At 57.2% G+C, this 14,341-nt stretch overlaps 1 protein-coding gene across 1 annotated transcript in view; it reads right to left on the bottom strand.

Annotated features, from left to right (window-relative positions):
- PRRX2 (paired related homeobox 2) overlaps nucleotides 1–11,257 on the bottom strand; it is a 47,514-nt gene extending 36,257 nt beyond the window's left edge. The window contains exon 1 of the mRNA XM_033858821.2: nucleotides 10,776–11,257. Coding sequence (XP_033714712.1) covers nucleotides 10,776–11,049 — 274 coding nt within the window. The 5' untranslated portion in view covers nucleotides 11,050–11,257. The remainder of the gene's footprint in view (nucleotides 1–10,775) is intronic.
- Between the last annotated feature and the right edge of the window lie 3,084 nt (nucleotides 11,258–14,341).

Here is a 14,341-nt window from a genome sequence, read left to right as displayed (position 1 = left end):
TTCTCTTGTTGCGGAGCACGGGCTCTAGGTGTGCGGGCTCAGGAGTTGTGGCTCGCGGGCTCAGTAGCTGTGGCTTGTGGGCTCTAGAGCACAGGCTCAGTAGTTGTGGCGCACGGGCCTAGTTGCTCCACGGCATGTGGGATCCTCCCGGACCACGGATCAAACCCGTGTCCCCTGCATTGGCAGGGGGACTCCTAACCACTGCGCCACCAGGGAAGTCCCTCCCCTAAATTCTTAAAACCACCCTGCAAGGAGGCACGATTCTTCTCCTCATATGACAAACGAGGTGCTCAGAAAAAAGAAGACATTTGCCAAGGTCACACGACTGGTCAAGGCCCCCCCCGTCGAGTGGACGGCTGTGATGCCCTGTCCAGGGCACTGTCTCCATGCAAACAGACCCTCGAATTACTGGTTCTCATCCGCAAGAAGAGAGGGCTGAAGACTGAGCTGGAGGAAGATGGAGAGGTGGAGAAGGAGGCCCCCAGGTCCACAGGGTGCCAGGGGGAGGTGCGGGAGAGAAGGGGAGGGGTGCCAGGCTCTCCCGAGGGTCCTCACCGTCTCGGGTGGGGACAGCCAGAACCTGAACCCCGGGCGGCCCGGCTGCCCACTGGCTGGACCAGCTGCCCGCGGCACCATCTTGAGAGCATTAGGGGCTGCTGTTCACAGATGTTTTCTGTTACGTGTTATTTGTTAGTCTAATGAAAGGAGGTGCACGGCTTTCAAGACCTCGGCATTCTGCAGGGGCTTTATACGGGAGGCCGGCGCAGAGCTCTGGCAGCGAAAGGAGGCCGCGAGGCCCCTGCCAGGCGCGCCTGGCGGCTCCGGCTTTGATTCCGAGGTTTGCAGCCATCCGCGTGGTAATTCCAGCTCTGGTTAAATGTCATTTTTAATAACGCCATCTCTGGTGTGTAAACGGCTGCGCCCGGGGCAACGGGGGCAGCCAGGAGCGGGAGGCCACTGGTCGGGGAGGACAGGCAGGGAGGCGGGATCGGGGACTGTGGACAAAACCTGGGGCAAGGTGGCCGCCCTCCTGGGGCTGTGGATGTCCTACCCCAGGGGACCACTGCTAGGGGAGCCTTCAGGGTTGTGAGAGGCAGGGTGATCGGAGAGGAGGAAAGAGTAGGAGGCGGGCAGGACAATGGGAGGGGGCTTTTCCAGTGATGAGTGACAGAGACCCCCAGCTCAGCAGGGAGGCTTCCGACCACCCCACCTCACCCTGTCACCCTGGCAGCTAGAGGAGTCAGGATGCTTGAGAGAGAGAGACAGATCTTCCCCCGGGGCAATGCCAGCTCTTTGGGTGGCCTTGGGCTGGTACCCAGTAGGTGCCCATGAGTGCTGGCAGACCGTCAACAGTGACTGTGCTCTCCTAGACCTAGCAGCGCGGCTTCCAGCGTAGTCAGGTCTCTGGGGACGCTGCTCTGGGGAACAGCACCCTCCCCCCACATACTGGACCCTTTCAGGTGCTTCCAAATGATGCCCGGCTTCCCTGGCAGCTCCACCTGGCCTCTCCATCCTCCCAGAAGAGGACCATTTTCCACTCAGGCAAACTGAGGAAGACGACCGAGGGGCAGCGTTAGCCCTGGAAGGAGCCTCTGAGAGCAGGGCAGTGCTCACCTTTTAATGCACATAAAAATCGCTTGGGGCCCTGCTAAATGCAGAGGTCCAGACCCAGGCTCCAGAGGGTGTCATTCCATGGGCTGGGTCCTGGGAACATGCATTTAACCAGCTCCCAGGGTGATTCGAATGCAGTGATTCCTGGGACCACTGTTTGTTGACAAACAGATGGTCCGACCCCCTCAGATGGGGACGCTAAGGCACAGCCCAGGGTCAGGGCGTGTCCCGAGCTGTAGGGCTGGGCAAGCCCCAGTGTCCTAACTCCTTGTCCAGGGCCCTAGTGCCTCCTGGGCAGCGGCGTCACAGGAGGTGACACATCTTCCCTTGTCAGTTCTTAAGCACAGAGGCGTTTGCTCAGCTCTGGGAGGAAAAGCCTCTATAGAAGCTTCCAGGTCTTGCAGCCCCTGGGCCTCCTGATCGCACCGCCCCCCACCCCAGGACCTTCTCCAAAGACCACACTCCCCCCAACAGCCCCCGTCCACCTCTCGGGCCACCAGGTCCCAGCTTCTTGGCTTCTCTATAACTCGTCACCCCAGCGTCCTTCTAAGGTCTCCACTGGCCCCCAAACCAGAAGGTCCCGGCTGCCCCTCCCACACACAGGAAAGCAGAAGGGATCACAAAGAACGACCGAAAGTAATGTCTTCCAGAGCCTGCTTCATTTTTAGGACGCAATAAAAGATATCATTAGCCGTAAAGGGCCCCATGTGGACAGCATCCTGTCATCACGGTGGCCCCTTGGAGCTGGGCTGGGAGCAAGCAGCTTCCCAGATGTGGAAGGGACACAGGGCGAGGGGGCCTGACTGGGGGGCAGCGCGAGCATCAGGGTCAGTGAGGTAGCGACCTTCATTCCCAGGACATCTGGAGACGCCCCGAATCCCAGGGAGGCACGGCCTCTTTCTGGCAGCCGCTCTGCTCCCTCCGGGCGAGGAGGGCGGGGAGTGCCCTGCCACATGCCTCCGGCCCCTGGGGGCTGCCCGGCACCCTGTCTCCCTGTGTCGGCTCAGCATGGGCGTTTGCCGAGATAACTTTCCCCAACTCTGTCTAAACAGGAAGCTCCCACGGCGCTTTCCTACTCACCACCTCGCAAAAGGCACTTAACCCTTGGCCCATCCCGGCGCGGTCAGGCTGCTGCTCATCTATCCACCAGCGACCTGAGGCCATTAACAGCCTGGACCTGATCATCTGGGCCAGGCTGGAGCCCTCAGGCCGGGGTGTGAGGGTAGGTGTGTGTGTGAGTGAGCAGCACAGGATCGTGTGTATTGGTGGGGGGGGGGGAGGATGGGGGGATGGGGGGATGGGGTGGGCTGTGCATGTCTCCGTGTCTGTGAGCCTGGGAAAGCCAGTCCACCATGTGGTTCCCAAATGCCAGCCCATGACAGCGTTTTCACCGACCTACCGCAAAATGAGAAAAACAGGGGTGATTCGCAAGTTTTGTTAAGCTAAGTTAAGTCCGTTTTGAGGAACATTCTTTACTCCGAGATGAAGATGCTGAAAGGTTCTTTTGGGCTTCCCTGGTGGCACAGTGGTTAAGAATCCGCATGCCAATGCAGGGGACACGGGTTCGAGCCCTGGTCCGGGAAGATCCCACATGCCTTGCAGCAAGTAAGCCCGTGCACCACAACTACTGAGCACGGGTGCCACAACTACTGAAGCCTGCACGCCTAGACCCCGTGCTCCACAACTAGAGAAGCCCCGCTTGCTGCAACTAGAGAAAGCCCGCGCACAGCAACGAACGAAGATCCAACGCAGCCAAAAATAATACATAAATTAAATAAACAAATGTATTGTTAAAAAAAGATGAAAGAAAAAAAAGAGGCTGAAAGGTTCTTTCTTGGATAAACGGATAGGGGCAACAAGATGGTAGTTGTCGTGAGTAAATGGCTTTTCTTGGCACCTTTTAAAACTGCCCACTCTAGGCCAGTTCTTCGAAGTGCCTGGAAATTTTCACTGGGGCTTGAAATCTGAAAGTCTGGGCAGGTGGTTGCAGGTCAAGTCCTGACACATAGTTGGTGCTCAGAAAATGACTGCTGAATGAGTGAGTGAATAAATGAATGAATATGGAAGCTAGGGGTGGACTGGGAAAGGGGGCCTGTCCTGTGGCTGTTCCTCAGAGTCAGGGACCCTCCGCAGCTCTCCCGTGTCCAGGAGGCCATTCTGGACGTTTCTAGGCAGGAGCGGGTAGAAGACCTCCACTTGTTCTCACTCCTTCCCAAACCTCCCAAGCCAGACAGTCCCCACGCTGCCAGGCCTGACCTGTCTCCCATACACCTGTGACCCAGGCCAGGCTGCTGAGGACGTGGCTGCCTTGGCTGCCTCACGGCCCCCTGAATGCAGCCCACACCAGCCTGGGAGTGGGCATCCCTGGCCAGACCACCCAGCACTCTGGGGGCTCCAGGGATGGCTTCAGCCAGCAGTAGAGAGCAGGGGCTTCGGGACAGGCCTGGGCTGGAAGCCCATATTCATTCGTGTGAACTTGGTAACTGCTCAGCTTCTCTGAGCCTCACCTTCCCTCTCCATAGGATGGGGATAATAGGGCTTCTCTGGTGGCGCAGTAGTTGAGAGTCCGCCTGCCGATGCAGGGGACACGGGTTCGTGCCCCGGTCCGGGAGGATCCCACATGCCGCGGAGCGGCTGGGCCCGTGAGCCATGGCCGCTGAGCCTGCGCATCCGGAGCCTGTGCTCCGCAACAGGAGAGGCCACAACAGTGAGAGGCCCGCGTACCGCAAAAAAAAAAAAAAAAGATGGGGATAATAAAAGGACCCACTTCCACGTTTGGTGTGAAGACAATGTGGTATAAGGGGTATGGGGCCCCGACCAGCAAAGAGGAAGCAACTGGTCACTCTCACCACGTCCCATCAAGGGCTCATCCCTTCAACTCCACTCCCGTGGCCTCTAACCCCAGGGCAGTACCCTGGTCGGGTTCCAACACTGATGCCCCATTTGGAGGCTGTGTTCAGGGGCGCACTGGCTCCCCCTTAAATCACTCCCAAGGTTCTCTTCCACTTGGGGTTAGCCACTGCCCTTTGGGTCTGGCAAACCAGGAAGGCCTCCCAAGCTTTGCCTTGTCCAGGTTGACCTCGCATCCCTGCCCAGGACAAGCCACTGAAAACCCTTCCTTCCTGTCTCTATCCACTTAGAAACCTAACACAGCACTGAGTCCATCCCAATAGCTCCACCCTGTGCCAGCCCTCAAGGCCTCCCTGCCCCCGTTAGATCCCCAAACAAACCTTAGCTTGCGTCTCCCCAGCAACTAGATGGGGCTGCCCCTCTCCCATTTCTCCAGCCCAGATGCTGAGCTCTGCAGGAGACAGAAGTTTGGACTTGCAATCCAAAAACAAATCCCACCTCTCCGGTCCCAGGTGGGAGACCTTAGGCAGGTTGATTTGCCTCTCTGGGCCTCCCCAAAACAGGAAAGGCAATCGCTAGCCCTGCCTGACTCACAGGGCTGCTGTGAGCATCTCCATGAGCTGCAATGGAGGCCCTTTATTTAGCGCCTACTATGTGCCAGGCATGGTCTCCCACAGCCACTGAGGGTCCACCCTGTAAGGGACATTGCTGTCCAGCATTCCCATTTCACAGATGGCAACACTGAGCCTCAGGGTACTTTCTAGGCCTCAAGGGTGGCGTGCCAGCAGGCACTATCACTTCTGCTCCAAAGTCACTTTTCTGGAGTCTTCTGGAAGGGAACAGTGACAGCTCCTGCCCTGCTGAGCTCCTGCTCACAGGGAAGGGCGCTCATGGGGGCGCCAGCTGGTCTGAGGCCCCTGTGCCAGGCCCCCAAGCGCCACCTAGATGATCTATAGAGGAGCAAGGCCACCCTGCAACCACAGACAATGAACGAAATAGCAAGAGCGCTCCCTCAGACAAAAAGCCAGAGATGTAGACCGTTGCCCCCACTCCCACCAGCTACCCTGGGAAACCCAGCCATGCTCAGACTGAACCCCCTGGGCTCTCAGCTTCTAGGCCTGGTTCCTCAGCTCTCACCACTCCTGTCTCCCTGCTCCTGGGCATGTGCTGTGGGATGCCCTCACCTGTCTGGGGATCCAGGCCCAGCCAGGACCCAGTCCTCAGAGACTCCACCTTCCTGGGGAGACGGGCCCATCACGGGGCAATTTCTCAGCCCGAATGACATCATGATGAGAGACAGGAGCAGCCCCACAGACATCTGTGTGCCACCTCCCATTGTTCAGGTGGGGAACTGAGGCCCGGAGAAGGGATGTGACAGGCCCGAGGTCACACACGGAGATGGCAGCAAAAGCCAGGACCCGATGCTGGGTGTCCTGACCCCCCCATCCAAGGCTCATTCTCAGCAGATGGCTCTGTCCCCCCTCGCCGCCCCTCCCCCAAGGAAATGGATGTAGGGAAAGGAGGGGAGGGGAGAAGGGAGGAGGGAAGGAAAGCAGGCTTATCTTTAAAAGGCCTGGTTCTGAAGAAACCCTTTTGTCTTCATCCCTCACCAGCCCTGCTCCTGTTTCACAGGCCGGCCCCCTCCGTCTCCTTCCTCCAAGGCCCCAGAGGCTGCGGCTGCCACCTTTCAGAGCCAGTTAGAAGGAGGCCAGTTAAAAAGTCAGATATGGGGGACTTCCCTGGTGGTCCAGTGTTTGAGATGCTGCCTTCCAATGCAGGGGATACAGGTTCAATCCCTGGTCGGGGGCCTAAGATCCTACATGACACGGGGCAACTAAGCCCGTGCACCGCAACTACTGAGCCGCGCGCTCTGGAGCCCGCGTACCACAACTAGAGAGAAGCCTGCACGCTGCAACGAAAGACCCCGCGTGCTGCAACAAAGATCTCGTGTGCAGCAGGTAAGACCTGACACAGCCAAATAAATAAATAATATATATATATATTTTTTTTAAAGTCAGATACGGAAAACAGTATGGCAGTTCTCAAAAAATTCAACGTAGAATTACCACGCGATCCAGCAATTCCACTCCTGTGTATAGGCCCCAAAGAACTGAAAGCAGGGACTTGAAGAGATATTGCACACCCATGCCCCTAGCAGTATTACCCACAACCACCAAATGGCAGAAGCAACCCAAGGGTCCACCGACAGATGAACGGGTAAACAAAATGTGGGATAGACTCAACACAGTAGAATATTACTCAACCTTAAAAAGGAAGGAAATTCTAACACCTTCTATGACATGGACGAATCTTGAGAACATTATGCTACGTGAAGTAAGCCAGACACAGAAGGATAAGTACTGTGTGATTCCACATATATGAGGTCCCTAGAGGAGTCAAATTCATAGAGACAGACAATAGAATGGTGATTGCCAAGGGCTGGGGGAGGGAAAACAGGGAGTTAGGGTTTAATGCGGGCAAAGTTTCAGTTGGGGAAGATGAAAAAATTTTGGAGATGGATGGAGGGGATGGTCATATAATGATGTGAATGTACTTAACACCACTGAACTGTACACTTACAAAATGGTTAAAATGGTAAATCATATGTTAGGGGTATTTGACCACAAGAAAAATCCAAAAATTGAAGGCCGTTCGGCCCGTCTCTCAAATTCAGTGGTCCCTTCAGGCCCCCCACTCAGACACTCAGTCCTGCCTTCCACCACTGGCAAGGGGGAGGTAGAGGTCCCCACCCAAACCAGGCTCATCCTTGGCCTCCTGTCACCCATCAACAGGTGTGGCTCAGGGACCAGCTCCGCGAGGGGAGCGCAAACCCCCTGGCCGGGGTCACAGCCCACCCCGGCTCAGCCTGTGCCCTCAGTCTCCAGGCGCCCCACTGTCCTGAATCTCCGGGAAGTGGACCCACTTGGTCCTGGCATTTTCTGTAACACGTCCCAGCCCCACCCAGGCCAGGCAGCCTCCCCAGGCTGGGGGCCTCACCCCTGCCTGGCTCCAGGGGTTTCGTTTATTTTCAGTGTGTCCACATCCCTGTTTCGGCCCTGCCCACAGGAGGGAATGCTTTAAAGAAAATCTCAGTTATTAATGCGGTTTCTTTTGTTGTAAGTCAGTGCAGAGGCAGCAAATGAGAGTTTATTTTCCTAACGTGCTTGGCATAGCTCAGTGCCCCGGCCCAGACCTCAGCGTTTGATTTGGGAGGAACCCGAGACCCCGATTTGCTCTGAGTCACCGGCGAAGCCACAGCCTTCCCGGTCAGTTCCAGGGGGAGCCTGGTCCCGGGGAATCATTGGCAAAAATAGGCTACATCTCCTGATGACTTGGTGAAAACAAAAGATGGAAAAATATATTCAAAAAACTTTGAGACTGCTAACCTGGCACGTTGAAAATATATCAATTTCCCAACTCATCAGTTTCCCCATTAACCTTCATTTTTCTAATAAGGCGCACCCCATCTCTGTTTGGTGTCAGTTGCTTTCTTTGGACCTGGAAGCAGCTCCAGAAGCCACAGGAAAAGCCACTTCTGAGTATGTCCAAATCTTCACTGAGGGGCCAGGGTTCCCTGTGGGTCCAGGACTGGAGGACGAAGCCACAGCCCAGGACCCAAGTCTGCCAGCCTGGGGTCCAGAGTCCTAGCATCCCGAGGTTTGGTTGCCTGCTTTGTAAAGGGGTCCAGTGATGCAGGCTGGGCTCACCAGGATGCGGGGATGAAAGGTCCCCTCTCCCCCAGCTTTGGAGACTTCAGGACTTGGGAGTCCAGCGGCAGTGGTGGGGGGACCTGCTTGAGGGAGGAAGGAAGGAAGGAAGGAAGAAGAGTCCGAGACCCAGCGAGCAAGCCAAGGGATTCTCCCAGGCATGGGGGCTGCCTCAGAGTGCCCCCACCCCTGCCCCCCACCGCCTGGCAGCGGGCACCCCTGGAATGAGCCCAGTTGGCCTTGGGGAGCTGCTTGACTCGACATAAAACATTTGGATTTCATGGCCTAGTGATTTGTTTTCAGTCTGAGGAATGAGTATAGGGTTACCTCCTTTTAATTTTGCCAAGTAAGGACATTAAAATAAAACAATCTCTAGTTATTATCCCTATTTCATAAAAGAAAGGGTGTTTTAACACCAAAAATGAGTAGGAAAGATATAATCCCAAACAAGAGACTCCTTTAAGCTGGATATTAGAGCTTCAGGAACTCTCCATGTTGTCCACGTTGCTTTCCATTTGCAGAGGCCTGGAGCAAATCGCCCAAAGGGCTGAGGGCCAGAAGCTTGGGGGTGGGGGCGTCCCTTGAGCCCGGCCCCAACTCTGCCTGCGGCCCCTTGCCCCTCACAGATGAGAAAGGCGATTCCCCACCTCTGGAAGCAGACCAACTGAGGGAATCAGCGGCCCCCAACCCCATCCCACCTGATGCCACACCCAGGGTGTCCTCTGTCCCCGGTACCTGGGAATTCCCTGTGTGCAGAAGCCCCTCCTCAGAGAAAGGGCTCCTGGGCTCTCAGTGAGGGTGGCCTGACCCCAGGGGGCTGCTGCAGAGGCCTGCTGCCCACCCAGCTGTCTGGGGGCTGCCAGTGGCCCTGTCCAGGTACTTGTGACCCCAGCTGTTCTGGGGCTCCCCAGGAGAACCCGCCATTCAGACCCCTTTTATGCTGTGTCCAGGAGAAGCAAGACCTCCCCCCCCCCTCCCCCGTCCGTCCCCACAGCCAGGCGCTAGGACCGGAGCGGGCACCCACCCCAGCCGGCACTTGAGTACAAAACGCCCTGCCTCCTTCCTTCTCTCCCCAACCCTCAGGGCCCCCCATTCATCAGGGCAAAACCAAAGACCTCTCCTCTGCCCTGTGGGGAGGCCAGCTCAGAGCCAGCAGAGACCCGAGGTGCTCACACGACCCAGGGTGGCCGGCCCCGCCCCCTCACCAGAGGGCACCCCACTTTACCCTTGGCCCAAACCAGACACCTTCCTTCCACTTTTCCACTAGGGAAACCCCAGCTCCCAGGAGTGGGTCTACCCACTTCCTGATCACCTGGGCGGGTGAACAGATGCCAGCCTGTGGCTGGCGGGAGGCGGATGCCACTGGGAAACACGGCACCAGCGGGGCGCTCTCTGAGGTGCACTGTGAAAGGCAGGTGTGTGTCAGGTGTCCCTCACGACCGCACAGGCTCCCGGACAAGGTTTCCGATGAGGATGCCGTCACCTCCGTTTTCCCTGCACCTCCTCTCATCTGAAAAGCGGGGCACGCAGCCATCCAGAGCTCCCCTGAGACCCAGGGGCTGGTGCGGGCAGTGGGGGGCGGGGCCCCTGGGGACAGGTGGGAAGGCTGCTGGAATCAGGTGGGTGACTCTTAGGGGCCCAGAGCCTCCAGCAGGGCAGCCTGCTCCCCAGAGCTAGGGGAGCAAGCCGGCAGTGGTCTCCGACGACCCCACCTCCTTTTCAGGGCTTGGGTGAGCTATGGGGACTCCCGTCCTCCCCTCCCTCCAGGAAACTCTCCATCTTCTCCTGCCCTAGCCACACCCCCCTTCCTACCAAGGGCTTGGGGCCCAGCAATCCTCTGTGACTTTTTGAAAAAAGCCACTTGGGTGGGTTGTTTGTTTTTAAAGCCCTTTCCTGATGACCTTTAACCTCGGCAGGGGAAGAGAGGCCTAGCTAGCTCTTCAGGGCTGGGCCATTCCCCCTAGGGAGCTGCTAGTGGGGCAAACTGGAGGTAGAGGGGGGGCAGGCATCGGTACCCCAGCCAGGAAGTCCATCTTACAAAAGCCTAGTAGTCGCTGGATTGGTATGCTGGAGCTAGAGAAGGGGACAGAGCTTGAAACTCAGCTGTGCGAGCAGGTCACTTTGCCCCTCGGGAGCCTCGGTTTCCCCAGCAGTAATCGCACCCGCGTCTCAGGCTCTTTGGGAGTGGGGCCTCCAGGGCTGCCTCCGGGGTAGGACACACGGCACACAGCTCCCCGTGCTTCCAACGACTGGAGGTGGCTCTGGCCAAAAGGCAGTGCCCTCCGCCAGTCGAGAGCTCCCGTCCCGCAGCCCGCCCCATCGCGACATACAGCCTCAACGAGGGCTGCGGCGGCGGCGCCGGGCCAACCCATCACTCGGGCTGCAGTGCCCGGCGCCCGCACCCCCGGAGGTCCTGCCGCGGCGCCTCCTTCCCAGGCTGGGGTGCGGCTGAGCCAGCGCCCCGCATCCGTCGCCTGCCCCGTGCTCATCCCTTTGGACCCACGAACCTCTGGCCTCGCACCCCTCCAGCCCCCGCACCCCCGTATTTCAGTTCCCACGGCCCTCGGCAGCCCCGCCCGAAGCCCCGGCCCGGCCCCGCGCACTCACCGTCCTGCGGCGCCGCTTCGCTGCCGCTGCTGCCCCCGGACGGCTCGCGCGCCGCGCCCTCCCGCGCCTCTGCCCTGGCCGCGGGGCGCGGCGCTAGCCGCCCGGCCGCCGCCACCTCCTCCAGGTCCAGGAGGTGGCTGACGGTGAAGTTCTTGCGCGCCTGGGCGCAGTCGCCGGGCCCCAGCGCCGGCGGCGGCGGCGGCGGCGGCGGCGGCGGCCCCGGGCCCAGCGCCGGCTTGTCCGGGGCGAAGGCGGCGCCGGCCGCGCTGTCCATGCCCGCGGGCCGCCCCGGGGTCGCCGGCGGCGGTGGCGGGCGCGGGTCCGAGGCGGGGGTGGCAGGCGCGGGTCGGAGCGAGCGCGCCCCGGCCGCCCCGCGCTCGGCCCCGCTCCCGGCCGCCTCCTGGCTCCGCGGCCGCCGCGGCCCGCCCGGCGCTGACGTCGGGGGAAACCAACTTTCTTCCCTCCCCTTCTCTGCCGCCTCGCTCGCTCCCAAGTTGCTCAAACGGGAGCTCCTCCGGCCACACGCCCCTTCTTGAAGCAGACCTCGCCCCCTGCCTCCCTCCTCCTCGCCTCGCCCGCCCCCATCGCTCCGGCTGCGGGGAGGGAGGGGGTCCCGCCTGAGCCAGGCTGGAGGCTGGCGGCGGGGAGGGGGAGAACAAGGGGTGTCCTCCTTTCACCCTCCCCACCCACATTTTGAGGAATGGGAAAGTTCAGTGTTTGGGTGTGTGTGTCTGTTTTTTTTTTTTTTTAATCCCCCAACAAGTGTCTGGGGAGGTGATAGCGGAGGGATTAGCAGCCCCGCTTCCATTTACAAATTCCTCCGCAGAGGAGGGGGGAGCGACTCTGAGACAGTTGCCAGCGAAGGTCTGGAACTCCCGACTCCATTCTCACCCCCCATGCACCCCAACGCCGTCCCTGATTTAACGGAGGAGAGTCCTGGGTCCGCCTTGTTCGCTCCGCCTGGCCCCAGGTGCTCTCCCCCAGATAGCACATCCTCAAGCTTCTGGGGTGTATGCATTCCCCCCACCAACACATACACCTCGGAGCCCGGCTCCAGAATGCCCCAGGCCCTCCCCAAGGAAAACCAAACCGGGAGGAAAGAGTTTCCCCCCAGAATTCCTAGTTTACACCCAGAGGGTAGATAGACAGCCAGACTGACAGCCAGACTGACAGATGGGTGACAGGGAAAGAGAGAGGACAGCCTGAGTCTTTGCTCTTGTTTTTGTTTTGCAAGGAAAGCACAGAAAAGATGCCCCCGGTGGTGAAGCTGAGACTGTAAGCCCTCCAGATGCTACAGTTCTTTCCCCAGGAAGGCTGCTTGGAGGCCTGGCCCTCTGAAGTCCCTGCCACCATTGTAGAGCCGTAATGTTATAGCAACAAAGATAAGCCCACAGGGAGAAGGCCTTCAGAATCTCCGTTCCCCACTCACGCACAGCAAACCCACCCTGCACGCACCCCCTGAAAACCTGCAGACCAGCAGCCCAGGTTCTGCATGAGTGAGAGTTCTTCCCAGAAAGGAATCACCCCCAAGATGAGGCTGAATGTCCCCCAAGGTGGCATTAGCCACAGCGATCCAGAGAGGCACATGCGTGGGTAGGTTGAGGATTTGGAGGTGATAAGATGATGAGATCCTTCTTCTTTGGAATGTTGCCCCAACGAGTGTCCAGTGAGAAAGACTGGCAAAGGTGGTGGCACCAGGGGGTTCCCAGCACTGCCCACAATATAAGTGGCTGAATGACTTTCTAAGGGACTGAGCACGGTGGGGCAGTGACTGGGCTCTTGGAACTGTCTAGAAGGGCCTCCCCCCTGCTGGAGCACCCAGCCAGCCAAGGGTGGGGGTACTTATCCCAGGAAAAACACAGCCCAGCGTTCAGAACAGCATTGGTGTCAAGGACCACGTGCCAGGTCCAGTCTGCCATACACTGCTGTGTGACCTCAAACCTGTCACCTTCCCTTTCTGAGCCCCAGCTCCTTCCTTGTAGAAGGGGTCTAATGAAGTACCTACCGCCTGGGCACTGTGGGGATTCCATCACAGGTGAAATCCTGGGCCTGTGGCCTAGAACACAGAACACTGTTAGCATCAGCTTGCAGAGCTGGGAAGGGCCTGGACATCATCTGGGTTCAGATGCAGACCCTGCACTTCCCAGCTGTGGACCTTAGCAATCCACTTGCCTCTCAGTTGCCTCAACTGTAAAATGGGCTCTAAGGAGGATTGCGTAGGTTGATATATGGGGGGCACCTGATACCTGGCGAGCACTCAATTGGTGTTCACAGTTACCATTTTTAAAACATTTATTCCAAGAAGCAGTGGAGGGCAGTGATGGCAAACTCAGACTCTAGAGCTGGGGGGAGTGGGCGGGGGACACATGAATTTGAATCTGTTCACTGCCATTTGCTAGCTGTGTGGCCCTGAGGAGGTCACGTGCTGGTCCTCTCTGAGTCTGATCCATCATCTGTATAATAAAAGGGCCAATTCAAAAGGATCCTTGTGAACTTGGCATTATCAATGCTGTTGTTGTCAGGTTGTTACTACCCTTGCCAGTCCTGGGGCTGGTGGCCGGGGTGGTACGGGGATGGCAGAGTGGGGCAAGAGGCGTAGACGGCTGTTCCAAAGCTCAGCCCTTGAGCAAGGGCTCCAGGACTGACGCAGCCTGGAAACGCACCCAAGGAAACTCCAGTTAACCTGGGAAGGATGGAACTCATTACCTGAAAGGGATACAGCTAAACGATAAATAACTTCCATGGTGATTTAGATAAATCCTACGACGCTAACCCAGAGCAAGGAATGAAGGGAGTGTAGGATCCCTTGGAACTTCTCTGTTCAACGAGTGGTTACTGAGCCAGGCCCTGCTCTAGGCAGTGGGGCTGGGGAGGAGGGGAAGGGAACCGAGACGGCCCCTGCTCTGCAAAGAGGAGTCCATGAGGAAGTAGCTGATCCTTAATTGGTGCCTCTGTTGGAGGTTGGATCCTGGGCCTGACCACGAGTACAACTGCACATTTGCCCCAGTCTCAAAAACTTGCATGCTTAAAAGAAAAAAAAAAAGTTAACTTCCCTTATTACAGAAGTAATATACTTAGGAGATTTTAGGAAACATAAATAAAATTAATAAAATAAAAACACATATATCCCACTCCCAGAGATTTCTGAGACACAGTAGGTATTATATACATATATGTTGGTTTAATGAAAGAGATTGATGATAATCCTATTTATTCAATATTGAATTGAAGACCTAGAAGAAGCAATAAGACAAGAAAAAAGAGTGAGCTAAAAAAAATTTAGAGTATATCTCTCTAGCTTTTATCTATATTCTAGATAGAGAGAGATAGTTATATATGTTATAAAAGTCAAACTATGTTGTACTAACTTTTTAATAACTTGCACACTGTGTCATTAGCCTTGTCCACCACTATTTTTAATGAAAGCCTAGTGATACATTATTCCCTATTAATATATATCCATAGTCATTTTCTTTTCTTTCTTTCTTTTTTTTTTTTTTTTCAGCCATGCCACACAGCTTGTGGGATCTTAGTTCCCCAACCGGGGATCGAACCCGGGCACCGGC

The sequence above is a fragment of the Tursiops truncatus genome, chromosome 6 (assembly GCF_011762595.2).
Source record: "Tursiops truncatus isolate mTurTru1 chromosome 6, mTurTru1.mat.Y, whole genome shotgun sequence".
Classification (NCBI taxonomy): domain Eukaryota; kingdom Metazoa; phylum Chordata; class Mammalia; order Artiodactyla; family Delphinidae; genus Tursiops; species Tursiops truncatus.
Note: the sequence above shows the minus strand (reverse complement) of the source record. Positions and strands in the feature narration are given on the sequence as shown.